At 40.2% G+C, this 18202-nt stretch overlaps 1 protein-coding gene across 1 annotated transcript; it reads right to left on the bottom strand.

Annotated features, from left to right (window-relative positions):
- Positions 1–14772: 14772 nt before the first annotated feature.
- On the bottom strand, positions 14773–15324 carry LOC138880961 (uncharacterized). The gene has a single exon (XM_070161148.1). It carries the CDS (start codon positions 15322–15324, stop codon positions 14773–14775), a length of 552 nt encoding a protein of 183 aa, XP_070017249.1.
- Positions 15325–18202: the final 2878 nt, after the last annotated feature.

The raw sequence follows: 18202 nt of genomic DNA, 5'->3' as shown, positions 1-18202 counted from the left end.
ACCCAAAATCTAGCCATGCAATGATAGTGCCTATCGTGATATTAGGCCAGCCACTTATTGCCATATTTTCCATTTTTCAAATAAAAATTAAAGAAATCATAATTTTAACATAAGTTTAATAAGATAAGAGTAGAAATCCAAAATCCAGCGGAAAGAAACACAGTCCCGACCTCGGGTGTCACTAAGTCATGAGCCACAACTAATACAACTTTTCAAAATAACATGACCAACACGTTCTGAGAATATCCAATACATATAAACTAAAGGAAGATAAGGAAAGGAGAAGGGGGAATTGCGGTCGCCAAGCAGCTACCTCGCAATCTCCAAATGAAAGCCCGTACAATGAATCAACAGTCGCTATCGTGACTAGATACACCTGGATCTGCACATAAAGTGCAGGAGGTAACGTGAGTACACCAACTTAGTAAGTAACAAGTCCAAACTATGGACTGACGGTAATGACGAACCAAACCTCAATAGGTTACAACAGTTAATTGTACAAAAATGTTGACATGCTTACAGTTCAAGTATTATTCAACAGAATTTAAATGCAACTGACAGTATGAATTTCAAAACTCAGGGATTTTACATATACAATGCACAACTAGCATGATCAATGTGCTATGAAACTCCACTTACAAGCATTCCACCCATCTGTACTGTATATGGTCATCCGGCCTAGGGAGGTCCATCCTGAAATATACATCACTGACCGCAGTCATCCAGTATCGAGGACACATGTCAGTCCAACCTCATGGAGAAGATCCATCTCCCAGTATAATACTTCGGACAAGATCCATGTCCAGGGAAGATCCATCCCTAAATCTCATCATTTGCGCTCACTAGGGGTGTCAAAACTCCGAATGGGCTTCTCTCATTAGCCTAAGCGCTATAACAAAGCCAATGAAGGCTTGTTCAATATCTCGCTGCGGTGTGCAGCACAATCTCATACTATCAATCAATATCAAGCTCTCGGCCTCACTCAGTCAATACTTTCCAATCTCACACACACGGGCTAACAATGTCATGAAACGACCCTGAACAATGATATGATATGTCAATTAACAATAATCAAGACTAAGGCATGATAAAATATGCATGAACAGGACTGAGTATAGATTATAAATGAAACTAATGACATGACAGCAAGAAATGACCTCCCGGGTCTCAACAATGATGATGTGAAGCCTTAACATGATAATTAGCATGATTTGCAGTTTATTAACTTAACCATATAATTACAACACGGATATCAACACAAAGAAGTCACTAAGCGGTGCCATGGAATGATTTAAGCTGCATTTATCACGGTGCACGCCCATCACTTGGCATTTGCGTCACCTCAATAGTAATCATAGAACACATAGTTCGGGGTTTCGAACCCTCAGAACCAAGTTTGGAAGTGTTACTTACCTCAAGCCAAGCAAAATCCTAGCCCGTGATGCCTTTTCCTCTCGATTCGGCCTCCAAATGCCCCAAATCTAGCCAAAATCAGTATATAACCATCAAATTATGCTAAGGGAACAAAGCCCGCTCGAAAATAATCAAATTACAACACAAAATCCGAAATTGACCAAACCCGACCCCGGGCCCACATCTCGGAATCCAACAAAATTTACATCAATAGAATCCTTATTCTGCCACGAGTTCATTCATACCAAAAGTATCAAAATTGGATCTAAAATGGTCCCTTAAATCACCACTCAAAGCTCTCCAATTAACCAAGCCCTAACCCCCAAATATACCACTGATATTTCTTAAATTTCATGTTAACAATGATAAAAATCACCATAATAACGAGCTTATGAACCAAGGACCTTACCTCAATGAATCCCTCTGAAAATCTCCCTTGAAATGCTCCCAAAAGCTTCACCTCGAATGAAATATTGAGAAAAATGGCCAAAAATCGCGAAGGAAATCTTTTATACTTTCTGGCCCAGCAAAACCGCACCTGTGGTTAAATGGACGCACCTGTGGTCCCAGGTGCACACCTGCGAAAATGACTTAAAATCCTTAGGACCGCACCTGTGGTCACTCTCTCGCACCAACGACATCACAGATGCGCCCAGATATGCGCTTCTGCAGCTCCGCCTGACCTTCCTCTTGGCCGTATATGCGGCTTGCTTTCCGCTTCTACGGCAACACACTTGCGTCCTCCTAATGGTAGGTGCAGTTATGACAGCAAGAAAAGACTTTAGCTGCCAAATTTAACTCCAAAATCTCCTGTCAACCATCCGAAATCACCTCGAGGCCCCCCGGGACCTCAATCAAAAGCACGAACAAGTGATATACCACTATCCAAACTTATATCAATATCCAAAACACCTCAAACAATATCGAATCAACCAAATAACATCGAATTCAAGCCTAAGTTCCAAAAATCTTCCGAATTCCGCTTTTGATCAAAAAGTCTACCAAACCATGTTCGAATGACTTGAAATTTTGCACACACATCCCAAATGACACAATGGACCTACTGCAACTCCCGTAGTTCCATTCTGAGCCCTGTATCAAAATCTCACCTATCAACAGGAAAATATCGATATTCCAATTTAGCCAATTCAAGCTTAAATCTACTCCGGACCAAAACTCATTCTGATCACACTCCTAATTCCTAAATCATCCCCCGAAGTTATCCGAATCATAAAATCCAAATTCCAAGATCGAATGCTCACAAGTCAACCTCCAGTTGACTTTCCAACTCAAAGGCAAACTTTAGAGACTAAATATCTCAATCCTTACAAAACAATCCCGGATTCGAACCGACTAACCCGATACCATGTAACACAGATAAAAAAACAATAAGAAGCAGTAATGAGGGAAATGGAGCTGTAACTCATGAAATGACCTACCAGGTCGTTACAATTAGGGTTTGGGGAATGAGACAGTTGGTCTCCAAGTTAAAAATGAGGTAAAAGATTTGGGCCATTGGATCATTTGATCAATAGCCCTGATAAATTAGGGCGTTATTTATTTAAGAAAAATGATTCTAGGAAAATATAGGGGCCGTTGGATATATGTAATCCAACGGCTAAGATAATTTTTGTTAATGGGTCGGAATTTAAATGGAAAATAGGGATAATTCATGACTGTTAATGATTTGAATCAATGGTTTAGATTGCTTGTGTTTGTTTTGTGAGTGGAATTAGCAAGTGATATGTCAGGTCGTGATTGGTTGAGAAGTGATGGCAAGGATTGCCAAGATGGAAGGGGATGGGTTGTTTGGACTGGGTTGTTTTTCCGATTGGGCTGTACATTTGGGCTAAAATACTTTAATAAATAGCCATTTTATAATTGGTTAAAGAATTACAATTGTAGCCTTTTAATTTTAAAACACCTTTTAAGAATCAATTAAGTAATATTTTTGTCAAACTATAAAACCTATATAATGTACATACAAAAGTTATTTTATAATTAAGCTAAACGAATTGAATAAAATAAGTTTCGTCGAAAGTCGATAAGTTGGAATATTAAATCATATACTTTTGGGGTGATACTAGGGTGCTTGACAATATAAGGAGATTATTCTATGAGTTATTTAGTCGTATGATAGCCGTGTATTATGTTTTAAAGTCAAGCAAGTTGTGGAACAAAAGTTGGAAAAGGTCATCACAAGTTCAATTCATAAATGTGTTGAAACTTAGGTCAAATGTAGATGAGCTTTTCTCCCAATATAATTAGAATTAGGGGATTATCTACCTATCAAATTGAATATCTACAAGTTTATTTTCTAACGCATTAAACCGTTCTTCGATACGACATAGGAGTATAGAGATATTTGCAGTTCTGCAAGACTGTGCAGGCTGCATAGGTGACAAGTAGGTTTGTTACTAAAGCTTTTTGAGATTTTGGGTCTAAAACTATGATGGTTTGTTTGAAACTTGCTTAGATTCAGGAAGTAATAAAATCAGTATGCAAATTGACTAGGTATTCGCTGCCTCTTTTTAATAACTATTGTCTATTCTGTTTTATGCTCAATTAGGTATCCTGCATATAGGACTCTTAAAATTTTAAAAATGTTTGTTCGAGGCGACTTGATTTGAGGTGTGATTCATAGTTTTGATATTGTTTGGAGTGATTTGAGGCCTTAGGTAGATTTGTGTTTTGTTTCGGATTTAGTTGGTGTGATTAGATGGGGTCCTAGGGTTTGGGTGTGTTCGGATGAGTTTCGGACCATTTTCTCATATTTTGGACTGCTGATGATTGATATTTGTTTTCCTTCATCAAGATTGCGACTAGAGAGTCGCATTCGTGGAGGGCATTTTGGAGGCAGTCATATTTTTTGTTCGCGTTCATAAAGGGAGGACCGCTTTTGCAGAGCTTGGGGAGCCAGTGGTCTTCGCGATCGTGACTTGGGAATCATGTTTGCATAGAAGGGATGGCCGGTTGGGGGCATCAGGCTTTTGGCCTGCACGTTCGCGAGGGAGGTGATGTCATTCGGGCTGACCAATGCCCCAGCAGCATTCATGCACATGATTAATAGTGTATTCCAACCCTATCTTGGTTCATTCTTCATTGTGATTATTGATGACATCTTGGTTTACTTCCACAGCCGGGAGGATCATGAGCAGCATTTGAGGATTGTGCTCCAGACCTTGAGAGAAAAGAAATTGTATGCAAAATATTTGAAGTGTGAATTCTGGCTTGATTCAGTGGCATTTTTTAGTCATGTGGTGTCGAGTGAGGGGATCAAGGTAGATCCGAAGATGATTGAAGCAGTGAAGATTTGGCCCAGACCGTTGTCAACTACTAAGATCCGTAGTTTTCTTGGTTTGGCCAGGTATTACTTTCGTAGAGGATTTCTTCTCTATTGTTGCATTTATGACTAGATATACCCAGAAGGGTGCTCCGTTCAGATGGTCTGAGGAGTGTGAGGAGAGCTTTCAAAAGCTCAAGACTGCTTTGATAACAGCCTTAGTATTGGTGTTGCCTACGCATTTAGGATCTTACACTGTCTATTATGATGTGTTGCGGGTTGGCCTCGATGCGGTGTTGATGCAAGACGGTAGGGTAATTGCCTACACATCTAGGCAGCTGAAGATGGATGAGCAGAATTATCTTGTCCACGGCCTGGAATTCGAAGCTATTGTTCATGCCTTGAAGATTTGGCGACACTATTTGTACAGTGTCCTTTGGTGGTCTATGCCGACACCCAAGTCTACCTCATCTGTTCAAACAAAAGGATCATAACTTGCGAAAACGGAGGTGGTTAGAGTTTCATAAGGACTATGATATCATCATTCTATATCATCCTATGAAGGCCAATGTGGTGGCCGATGCCTTGAGACGAGAGGCGGAGAGTTTGGGTAGTTTAACATATCTACGAGCAGTGGAGAGGCCATTAGCATTTGATGTTCAAGCCTTGTACAACCAGTTTGTAGATTGGATGTTTCGGAGCCGAGTCGAGTTCTGGCTTGCGTGGTTTCTCAGTCTTCTTTATATGATTGTATTAGAGAGAATCAGTATGACGAACCACATTTGTTTATCCTAAAGGACACGGTACAGCACGATGATGCCACGGAGGTTTCTATTAGAGATGACGGTGTGTTGCATATACAAGGTCGATTATATGTGCCCAATATGGATAGGTTATGGGAGTTGATCATTTAGGAGGCCCACAGTTCATGGTACTTCATTAATCCGGGTGCTGCTAAGATGTATCAGGATTTGAGGCAACACTATTGGTGGAGGAGAATGAAGAAAGACATAATGGAGTATGTAGCTCGGTGCCTAAATTGTCAGCAGGTAAAGTACACTATTGGTGGAGGAGAATGACGAAAGTCATAGTGGAGTATGTATCTCTGTGCCTAAATTCTCAACAGGTGAAGTATGATCACTAGAGCCCATGTGGGTTGCTTCAGAGGATTGAGATTCCCGCATGGAAATGGAAGCGAGTTACCATGGATTGTGTTGTTGGGCTCTCACGGACTCAGAAGGGATTTAACGCAGTACGGGGGATTTTGGATGGGTTGACCAAGTCAGCTAATTTCATTCCGGTAGTGACTACCTATTCTTTAGAGCAGCTGGCTAAGGTATATATTTGCGTGATTGTCCGACCTCATGGTGTGCCAGTATCCATCATCTTTGACTGAGGTACGCAGTTTACATCGCGATTCTGGAGGGGCATACAGCATGAGTTAGGCACACGGGTTGAGTTGAGTAAAACATTCCACCCTCAGACGGAGGGACTATCCCAGCACACTATTCAGATATTGGAGGATATGCATTGTGCCTATGTTATGGAGTTAGGGGTTCTTTAGATTAGTTTTTTCCACTTGCGGAGTTTGCCTACAACAACATCTAACAATCGACTATCCAAATGGCTCTATATGTTGCCGTATATGGAAGACGATGTCGTTCCTTAGTTTGTTGGTTTGAGCCAGGAGAGGCTAAGTTATTAGGCACGGATCTGGTTCGAGAATCCTTAAAGAAGCTCAAGTTGATCCAGGATTGGCTTCATACAGCCCAATTTTGAAAGAAGCATTATAAGTATCGGAAGATTTATGATGTTGCATTCATGGTTGGAGAGTGGGTCTTGCTCCGAGTTTCGTCCACGAAGGGTGTTATGATGTTCGGTAAGAAAGGCAAGTTAAGCCCTAGGTATATCAGACTTTTTGAGATTCTTGAGAGGGTTGGTGAGGTGGTCTACAAGCTTGCATCGCCACCTAGTCTAGCTATAGTTCATTCGGTATTCCATATTTCAATACTTCGAAAGTATCACGGTGATCCGTCCCATGTGTTAGATTTCAGCCCAGTCCAATTGGATAAGGATTTATCCTATGTTGAGGAGCCGGTGGCCTTCTTGGACAGACAAGTCCGAAAGTTGAGGTCAAAGAGCATTGCTTCAGTGAAGGTTCAGTGGAGGGGTCAACCAGTCGAGGAGGCGTCTTGGAGATCGAGCATGATATGCATAGTAGTTATCCTCATCTTTTCACCACTCCAGGTATGTCTCTATACTCGTTCGAGGACGAATGTTTGTTTTAAGAGGGGGAGGATATAAGAAACTAGCTGGTCGTTTTGATTATTTTAGCCTTATTCCCCTATTTATTGCCTCCTCTATGTTATATTGTGGCAATGTGACTTTCCGGGGTGTTTGTTTTGGGTTTTGGTTGAGGTTCGGAGTGAAATGGGACACTTAGTCCCTAAGTTAGAGGCTTAAGTTGAAAGAGTTGATCGGAGTTTGACTTTTGTGTAGATGAATGCAGAAAGGAGTTTTGATGGTTCTAATAGTTGCGTATGGTGCTTTTGGACTTAGAAAAATGCCCGGATATTGATTAGGAGGTCCATAGGTTGTTTTGCTTTGAATTGGCCAAAGTTAGAAAGTTAAAGGTTTAGAAGGTTAAGAAGTTAATTGGGAGTTGAGTTTATTGATATTGGGATCGGATTCTGATTCCCAAAGTTGGAATCGGTCTGTTATTTCATTTATGACATGTGTGCAAAATTTGAGGTTAATCGGAGTTGGTTTGGTATCGGTGTTAGTTTTGGAAGTCGGATATTCATAGTTTTCATAGGTTCAAATTGGGTTGAGATTCGTAGAACCAATGTTCTTTGATGTGATTTAGGCCTCGGGTAGGTCCTTATGCATTTTGGAACTTGTTGGTACATTCGAACAGGGTTCCAGGAATCTCGGGGATGAATCGGATTGAAATCGAATCATTTTGGACTTCGTTGATTTGCTGAAGCTGCTGATGTTCTAGTGTCATAGCACCTGCGGAGGGTTTAGACATAGGTGCAGAGACGTATGTGGGAGGAGGCTCATTGCATAAGTAGGGAGGCCCAGCCTAGGGTAGGGTCTCGGGTGCAGACAGCTGGGTGCAGATGCACATTCACAGGCGCGACATTTCTTGCATAGAAGCAAACCCGGGAGGGAATTGTGAAGGACTACATGTGCAATCGAATCTCCACAGAAGAAAGTTGCCATCCGTAGAAGTGAAGGGAGCTCGGCCTATGTGAGGGTTGCACCTGCAATGGGAATTTCGCAGGTGTGGAGCAGCAGATGCGGCTGAGGGCTCGCAGATGCGAAAATCGCTAGGCAGAAATAGTGAATTCAAGGGTTTAATTTCATTCTTCATCTTTTTACCTAGAGAGCTTGGTCTGTGGCATTTTTTCAAGGAATTCATTGGGTTAAGTGATTCTGACTCAGATTTGCCTATTATACATGAGTTCATCGTTATTTTTGTTATTTAATTAGTGTTTGGAGTTGGAAAATTTGAAAAAAATTGTGAAACTTCATAAACCAAATTTTGGAGATTTGAGGTTGGATTTGAGTAACTTTTGTATGGTTGGACTCTTTATCAAATGGGTGTTCGGATTTTATAAGTTTGGTCGGGTTCCGAGACGCGGACCTAGGGTTGACCTTTTTAGTTGACTTTTATTTTTCTTTAAAGATTGTAACTTTATTCTTCGGAATAGTTTCACATGATTTGTATTTATGGTATAAAGTTCTTTTGGCTAGATTTGAGCTGTTCGAAGTTGGGTAATCGCAGAAAAGGCTTGCATTTGGATTGAGTTAGCGAGTTTTGAGGTAAGTATCTTGCCTAACTTTGTGTGGGAAAATTATCCCTTAGGATTGGTCCTTGCGTTCACGGGCTAAAGGTGGTAATTGACCGGTTTTAGCTATGTAGATTCTTTTCATATCTTTAATTGAGTTGTCATAACATGTTATATTCATCGTCATTAGTCTATCTTCATATGCATTACTTGACATTATTAATACTTGTCTCATCTCTTACTTGTTAATCGCCTTTACATGCTCAGTTGAAGGTATTGTTCTTTCATTTTCTTGTTAATTATTCAACTATTGAGTTCTTTTACTTGAAGCTGTTATTTCTTGGGATATCTAATTGTTGAATTATGATGTCGAAGTTATAAAGGTCGTGATTCACATTGAAACAAAGTTATAAATTGTTCTACAATCATTCTTGTTGAGTTATTCATTTTCGGTTGCTATTGTTGAGACTCTTGTACATATTGTGGTTGAGCCATGAGCTATTCATTGTGGAAACACTATTATTGTTGACTTCTTTGGCGAGTTGTGGTATTGGGCACTTGAGGTGCGATTTGTGATATGTTGTAATATTGATATGCATGCGGTGGTATAGGGTTGATATGCATGCGGTGATACAAGGTGGCCTTGGTACGCGTGTTGCTAGTAGGGGAACTACTTGAACCCACACGGTGTGATAAAATGGGCAAAACGCGAGTAGTTATTTCGGGAAAATGATTTTCAAAACTAAAGTAAGGTTCCTGTGGTGATATAAGGAAAGATTGTGATTTGATTTGTGAAATGAGACTACGAGGCGGTACCTCGATAGTGATTCTTGTTGATACCTTTCATTTATATCACTTGTGCATCATTTCCTTGGCATTCTTATTATGTGTTTCTTTCGTGATGTCTTAATTGCCTTAGTTTCAGTGTAGCTATTATTGTTGTATCTCTTCCTTGTATTATTTCCATTGCTTTCATTATCATACTATACTATACTTGCTCGGTTTCTTTATTATTTTCAGTAGGTGTCTTGACCCGATATCGTCACAACTCTTTTGAGGTTAGGCTTGATATTTAATGGGCACCGTTGTGTGTACTCATACTATACTTCTGCATATCTTTTTGTACAAATCCGGTACTTCTTGCCAGCCTAGGCATCAGTGAGTCGAGCGTGGATCGAAGACTTCATCGTACACCTGTCGGCGTTTGCAGGCCTCGGAGTCACCCTCTATCTAGTTTCTATTCATTCATTTTTTTATAGATATTGTTGTATAAGGATGTTCAGTATACTCACGTAGAGCTTATGACTTGGTATCACCAGATTTTGGATGTTATATTCAGTTGTGATGCGGAGTCCTTTTTATTACTCGGTACAGTTTGTGAGAGGAAAGAAACAGTTCATATTCTTTAGGAGCAGTTTATAATACGTTGGCATGCTTATCATTACGAGAATATGAAGAATAATTAAGTGGCACAGATGGAATTAATCAAGGTAGGATGTCATCATTATTATTTTAGAAGATGTAAGGTCATACTTCAATATTACTCATTTCAAAGTTCAAGAGATTCTAAATCAAATGTTTGCTCCTAATATAAACATGAAGCAGAACAAATAATATAAAGACTCCATACTCGACATGTATTGCAAAATGCCTTCCAGTTTCATGGCAAAGCAGATATTATTATTATTTTATAAAATAATGTAATGTTGTAAATAATGAAAAACCATCAAGATAGATATACTTTCATGTATGACTACTACATAAACCATCCAATATTAAAGAAATAAGTAAATGACTTCTAGCGCTATGGAAACTGTTATTTAAGCATATATGATATGTATGGTAGCAGTTCCATAAATAAAAAAGAAGAAAAATGATATGAGGATTATGGCCTGAAGATATTCATATTGCCATAATACCCTTTACAATTGGTATATCAGTAAGCATAAAAGTTACGATACATAACTGGTACTTAGAATAATGGTAAAAACAGTGCCTTAGGAATCCATGTTTTTGTTCATTTCACGCTAAGATACGTGGTATAGTAATAATATTCAGAAAATGTTACCTAACTCACATGAGATGAAATGCAAACTTATCGCTAGCAGCGTAAAAATTTGTAGTTCCCACGGGAGGCTTTCGTCAATTATATAAATTGTGAGTGGAAATAAAAATAGCAATTTATAGTGATAACGTATTAAGAAATTAAGTTTAATGTAACAATTTGAAACAAAAAAAATAGACAAGAGATGTAAAAAAGAAGATAGAGCTTTCTTATTTGATCAAATCTATCCAAAAATGTACAACATGATTCTCAATACCTTTATTTACAGGGCATCCAGGGGGAGGGGTTAGCAGGATGGGTGGTGATGAAAAAAGAAAAAAAACTAAAATTTGAAGAAAAAAAACCGAGAAGGGGTGGGAGAGGTGTGATAGGAGAGAAGGGGAGGGGGTTGGGGGTTAGATGTGAGGGTAGGTGGAGTTTAATGTATTCCTAACCTTTTCAAGAGAAATTATTTTCCTCCAATTCAGGAAAATGTGATATCTAGGAAAATATTTTTCAAACTATTTTGTGCAACCAAATAGTAGAAAATGGGAAAATATTTTTTGTCATACCAAACACACCCTAAAAGGTGTCATGAACATGACGTTAACCATTGCGGTCATTGGAGGATGAGATCATGGAGGAGGTTATAACTATTTACTCGTAAAACGGTGCAATTGAATATATACGTGGTTTCTAGACAAGTGAATTAATTTGATTCTGAAATAATAAAATAATCGAAGAATTATGCAATACTTAGCCTTAAGATATAGACGAAATAGGAGAAGCAACAATTCCGAGAACAGGGCTTCCGGGCACAACAACAACGAAATCAAAAAGCAAGATGATAGGATTGTATTAAGCTTTATATAGAATGTAACATAAGTTTGTCAGAAAATTTGTGTCATTTACAATAATAACTGAGCTCACTATTTATAGCTACGTCAAGAGAAGGAGCCCCTCTTTAATGTCAATTATGAGGGTCATTGATGAAGATGTAACGGTGAACATAAATGCTAAATTTCTTTTAACGGGCAATCACCCTTAATGCCATGGAATATTCTCTATTAAATGCTACCAAGCGAAGAGTGTTTATTACATTCTCATGAGCGTTATTCTTTCCAGTGACAAACAGAACAATTACCTTCCGTTTGGGCCATCCCCTCCCCCCCCTCTCTTCCCCCGTCTTGGGCTCCACGTGTCCCTCTTTTGGACGACCATGTGTCATAGCATATTTTAGCCTATACGGATAGTCCCGCTACTTTCTAGTGACATGCTTTTGTATTATGGGGAAGTTGGTAGAAACACTCTTACGGTGGGAATAACTATAACTCCCTCTGAAGGCTTCTGACGGTTGATAAGAAATGCCCCGAACACACGTCTTCCTACGATTCAACACAGCTTTTACCGATTATCGAGATAATCATGGACATGAATTTAGCTACCAAAACTTTTACTTATACGCATCAACCTTCTCCCTTATACTCCATAATTTTCCAAGTTTCCCTTATTCGACTTGCATCCTACTCTTCATCTTTTCTCTAATTCTCTTTCGAGCATAAACCTTTCCCTTCTTCCATACAATGGCTTCTTCCTCAAAGCGTACCAGTTCTTCAAAGAACAAGTGCAATGGGCTCCATCATCCCTAGAAGTCTTATTACCACATAAGACTTCGAAGAGAAATTTCCTACTGCTAACTCTCGTACATGGGCAGTCAATAGGTATCATTCATCCATCCGTCCTTCTACATTCCCATTGTGAAAAAAGACTACCGCTGCCATGATTGGGATATTATTGCTTCTGATCTATCGGAGCGAATGGCCGTACCCAAGGAGGGTTTTACATATTTTTACACATATCTCATTACTTTGGGTGTGTTCTCTTTGAGTGGTGAGCTTAACTCCATGATTCCGGAGTTTTACCTCTGCTACCAAGTGTGTTTGGCACAAGTATGTCCTTCTGTGTGGAGGACAATTTCTTGCCTTTGGCGTTGGTGCCAGGAGATGGGAGAGCTAACCTTAGCTCATATAATGAATCTCTATTCTTCCAAGATCTTCCGCGGGAAAATGATAAACTTCTGCAAGCATGGCCATCATACTATGTTATCTAGCATGGATTATTACAATGATCGTGGATGGATGGAACGGTTCGTGTCTTTGCCACCAACGATATCATTTCGGCAATGGCTTCATCCTTTCCGATCGCTTGGAACCGTACTCGTAAGCTCTTTGTTTAATATTCTTTTACCTATTATTGGTCTATACCCATATTGATCCTCCATCCTTCACCTGTTTCAACAACTCAATGGATCCCACCTGTGGTTGAAGGTTTGGACCGGTGGGTTCATAATATCTTGGATGTTACAACGCTCAAAACTCACTTATGAAAAGAACTAGCCCATAAATACAGGTGGAAGGCCAAAAATATGGTAATTCAAACTCACCTTGTTTCATTTTTTCATGTGGAGAACTTGATTGATACAATCTACCTTGTCTATGAAATTAGGTCTACCCGCTGGCTCTGTTGTTGTACCCGAGGAGGACGTCTTGGATGATCCCGCTGATGCTGTGAGGCTACTTCAGGAGGCACTTACTCGAATAGGTATCTCTAGGCCTACTTCGGGCACAAGTGTTTCGTTACGGAGTCCCTGGCCAGAGGACAAACAACCAAAAAGAAAAAGCTCCTCCACGACCAGGGAAAAGAAGAAGAGGGCAAAGACTGCTGACCCCGAGTCATCTCCAGTAGTGATGGTGATTGTCCCTCCTTCCGGGCTGGTCGTAGACACCATGATGATCGACGATGATGATGAAACTAGTGATGAGGGAGCTTCTCTACATAGAAGACACCGATCCTCATCATCTCAACAAGATGCTCGACCTGTTGAGATAGTCAGACCAACCGAGGATGATGTCGGTGGCAGTGGCCGACAATGTCCATCCCCCATTTCATGAATAGCCACGGGAATAAAACCAAATGTAAGGTTCTACCGGTTGATGCACCAGTGGTGCGTAGCATTGGCACTTATCACATTTTCGTACGAAGTCTTTGGCATTTTGTTCCATATGGGGCCAATAATATCATGTCCTTACCAAATTCAGCACTAAGGAATCTGCGCCTGAATGGTTTCCACATATCCCTTCGTGGACCTCTCTCATGACATAATTAGCTTCGGATGCCCCTAAGCGTCGGGCCACCGGGCCTTGGAAAGATTTTCTATACAATTGGCCTCTCTTGAAGCTATATCGTGCTGCTTTGGAACGCAGCGCCCGGGATGCTTTGGGGTCTTCGGGTAGCTTCCCGTGCTCGAGATAATCGATGATTTCATTTCACTAGTCCCAGACCAAATTAGTCAAATTTACCTCATAGTACCCATCTGTATCCAGGACTGATACACCTCTCAATATGGTCAGGACAGGGCTAGCCCAGCCTAACCCACGTGGGCTTTAGCAATTGACGAGCTAGGCTGAGCTAGCCCACCATTTTGATGAGCCTTATAATGGGCAGCCCACCCCAACCCTATGTGGGTTGCGGGCCTCCACGGGTCGGCCTATAATTTTTAAAATATAATTTTATATTTTTTCTTTAAGTTCTGTCCTAAAAAGGATATAGAAGTTAAAAAAATCTTTTTGGAAAAATTTTACAAAATGTAATAACTTTTTATTCTATTCTAATATATCACAATAAATATTAAAAAAGTTAAAGGCAAGACTATCTTTTATTCACTAAAATTCAAAACACAAAACAAACTATTCAAGAGAACGTCCATGACGCTTATGGGATATCCAACACATCATCTTCATAAAACACATTTAATTCCGCTTATTAGAAAGTTGTCTTAATATCTTCACTTTCACCTACATCTACAATTCGTATGCAATACTAATTAGTTAAATATTAAGAATAATTAAATTTTTAAAATTAATTAAAGTTTTAAGACTTTTTTATCTTCTAATGGGATGAGCTTAATAAACTTTAAGCTTGGGATACTCTTCTTGTTATTTTTTGTATCATATGCGTTTTATATTTTATATATTATAAATACTTATTTTTATTAGGCCCATAAGAAGGCCCAGTCCAGCCTCAGTCAAGCCTCACAGGCCATGGGCTTACTCATGACGGGCTTAAAATTCTCGTTTTTAAATGAGCTCCAAAAATTCTAGCCCCCCTGCTAAATCACGGGCTGGGCAGGCCCAACGGGGCAAGCCCATATTGACGGCTCTAAGGACTGGGTTCATCAATTATACTTCCGTCCCGGACTCTGATCCTTTTATTCCCATCGATGATCCATGGTTCGTCAATGCGTCTGCTTCTACGTTATCTTCCCTTAGGATATGAGCAATTGACCACTCTTGAAATCGCGCCAACATAGCTTGGACCTTTACCACGTATTGTTGCATGCCCTCCTCTTTGGTTTCGAAGATCCCGTAGACCTGATTTACCACTAGCTGTGAGTCGCATTGGATTTTGATGACCTCAAACTCAAGTCCTCGGGCCAATTCGAGCCCTGCATTCAAAGCTTCATACTCTCCTTTAGTTAAAGAGAGCATTCTGATTGCTTGCCTTAAGGTTTCCCCTAAAGGCGTGATTATGACTATACTGAGACCGGACCCTTTTACATTGGAAGATCCATTTGTAAATAAGATCCAAACCTTTGATGTCGATTTCGACACCATTACTACCTCCTTGGTTGGCAGAGGCAATAAAACCGGACTGAAATCAGCCACGAAATCAGCCAAGACTTGTGACTTGATTGTAGTCCTTGGTTTATATTTTATGTCTAATTCACCCATTTCGACGGCCCATTTGGCCAATGTACTTGAAGCTCAGGTTTAAAGAGGATGTTCCACAAAGGGAAAGTAGTCACCACGGCTATCGGGTGGCATAAGAAGTAGGGCTTCAGATTTCGAACGACGACTACAAGAGCTAAGGCCAGTTTCTCCAAATGTGGGTAGCGAGTTTCTTCTCCCGTTAAAATTTACTAACATATTAAATTGTAGATTGTGTACCTTCAACCTCTTGGACTAAAACCGCATTTACCGTAACTTCCGAGACCGCGAGGTAAACTAGCAACGTTTCACCTTCTTTTGGTTTTGAAAGTAGTGGTGGGCTTAGCAAGTACTTCTTCAAATCCCTCAAAGCCTACTGGCACTTCGGGGTCCATTCGAAATTATTTTTCTTTTGAGCAGTGCGATGAAATGATGACATTTTTCTGATGACCGGGAAATGAAACTGATCAAAGATGCCAATTTCCCTGTGAGCCTTTGGACATCCTTCACGTTTGACAGTTGGTTCGGGATATCTTCGACGGCTTAGATCTTATCGGTATTTACCTCAATTCCCCTTTGCGATACTAGAAATCCTAGAAACTTACCAGAGCTGACCGGAACGCGCATTTCTCGAGATTAATTTTCATATTATGCTTCCTTAGAATGTCGAAAGTTTCTTGCAGATGTTTAAGGTGATCACCTACATTCAAAGACTTAACGAGCATATCATCTATATACACTTCCATAGTTTTTTCTATTTGATTTTCAAACATCCTATTTACGAGTCGTTGATAAGTGGATCCAGCATTTTTCAACACGAAGGGCATCACATTGTAGCAGTATGTACCGAAATTCGTTATGAACGAAGTCTTTTCCTAATCCTCCAGGTTCATCTTAATTTGATTCAACCCGGAATAAGCATCAAGGAAAGTAATTAACTCGTTCCCGGTCGTGGCATCAATCATTTGATCGATGTTTGGTAGTGGTAACGAGTCTTTTGGGCACGCCTTATTAATATCTTTATAATCTACACACTTGCAAAACTTATTGTTCTTCTTAGGAACTACTACTACATTGGCTAGCCAGTCTAAATATTTTACCTCTCGAATCGAACTGATATTAAATAAGCGGGTTACCTCTTCTTTGACAAATTTATTCTTGGCTTCGGCAATAGGGTGTTTCTTTTGTCTTACCGGAGGTATGTTGGGATCCAAGCTTAACTTGTGTACGGCTACCTCTATGGGGATGCCTGTAATATACTCATGCGACTATGCAAAATAATCGACGTTAGATTTAAGGAATTTAATAAAGTTAGACCTAAGCTCCGGGTGCAGTCCCGTCCCCAAGTGGAATTTCCTTTCTAGGAATTCTTCGAACAATGCAACTTGCTCCAGCTCTTCCGCTATGGATTTCCTTGCATTCGTCTCTTCTAGAAATTGAAAATATCTTGGCACCTAATAAAATTCGGATGACTCTGGCCCTGGGCTAACTTCAAATAGTTCGGGAGGAGGTGTCGATTCTTGTAATTGCTATGTCACGTGTTCCTTTCCTTTGCTACTGGAGACCAAAATTGCATTCATCTCCTTTATTGTCGATTGATCACCCCTTATCAGCTTAATTCCTTAGGGCATTGGAAACTTCAGCAATAGATGATATGTTGATGGTACAACTTTTATCTCGTGCAACCATGGCCTTCCAATAATGATGTTGTATCCCATGTCACCATCAACCACTTCAAAGAGAGTTATTTTTATTACTCTTTTGGCATTCGTAAGTAATAAAATTTCTCCCCGGGTTGTCACACTTGTGAGGTTGAACCCGGCAACAAGATTTTTGGCTGAAATAATGTCTCTAGTGAGTTTAGCTTGCTCCAATACTCTCCATTGTATGATATTAGCCAAACTTCCTGGATCCACTAAAACAGATTTAATCTTAAAATCTAGCACATTTAAAGAAATTACCAATGTGTCGTTGTGTAGTACCATCAATCCCTCTACGTCTTCCCCCGTAAAAGTGATATCGTCTTCCCAAAGCCTTTTACTATGGTTTATTGATACTTTCGTCTTCTTTGCTACCAACTCATTCCCTCCAAAGATCATGTTGGTCGTTTGGCATGGGGGATCTTCTCCTACTTTCAAGGGTTTTGTGTTATCCCGGTTACGACCATAATTGTTCTTAGCTCGGTCACTTATGAATTCTCTAAGGTGACCATTCTTCAATAATGTTGCCACTTCTTCCCGGAGGTGTTGGCAGACCCTTATCCGGTGGCCATTCGTCCCATGGTTTTCACACCACAAGTTGGGATACCTCTGGCTGGGATCAGATCTCATTGGTCTCGGGAATCATGCTTTTTTGATGATTCTCATGGCTGACACCAATTCCACTATACTGACGTTGAAGTTGTATTCCAATATTTGGGGTAAGAAAGATCCCATGACCCTGATGCTTGTTTATCATGCAGTGATCTATTGTTCCGACTGCGATCATTCCTCCTATCAATGGCAAACTTTTCCGCTATTCGAAAGCATCTGCCACAACCTTCAGTCCGTTCGTAGGGAAAAAACTAGCCCCTCGAAGACTGTCTATCCATGTTGTAATCATCCTTTGATTTTTGTCAATTCTTCTCACATCCTTTGGTCGACGATGGAAAACATACCTGATCATCTTCGATCCTTCTTTTTGATTCGTACCGGTTGTTGACATCCAGCCAGGTCATTGCTTGAAACTTAAGTAGGCTTTCCTTCAGTTTCTGGGAAGCATCTGAACTTCTCGCATTAAATCCCTTGGTGAATGCTTCAACCGCCCATTCATCCGAGATAGCCGGGAGCAACATTCTCTCCTTCTGGAATCGGGTAACAAACTCTCGTAGCAGCTCAGACTCTCTTTGCGCAATCATGAATAT

Source organism: Nicotiana sylvestris, chromosome 11, assembly GCF_000393655.2.
Source record: "Nicotiana sylvestris chromosome 11, ASM39365v2, whole genome shotgun sequence".
Classification (NCBI taxonomy): domain Eukaryota; kingdom Viridiplantae; phylum Streptophyta; class Magnoliopsida; order Solanales; family Solanaceae; genus Nicotiana; species Nicotiana sylvestris.
The sequence above is the reverse complement of the archived record's forward strand: the minus strand, read 5'-3'. Positions and strand labels throughout refer to the sequence as shown.

Coding starts and splice junctions, on each gene's coding strand:
- LOC138880961 (XM_070161148.1), bottom strand. CDS start 15,324: ATGGGTGAATTAGACATAAAATATAAACCAAGGACTACAATCAAGTCA.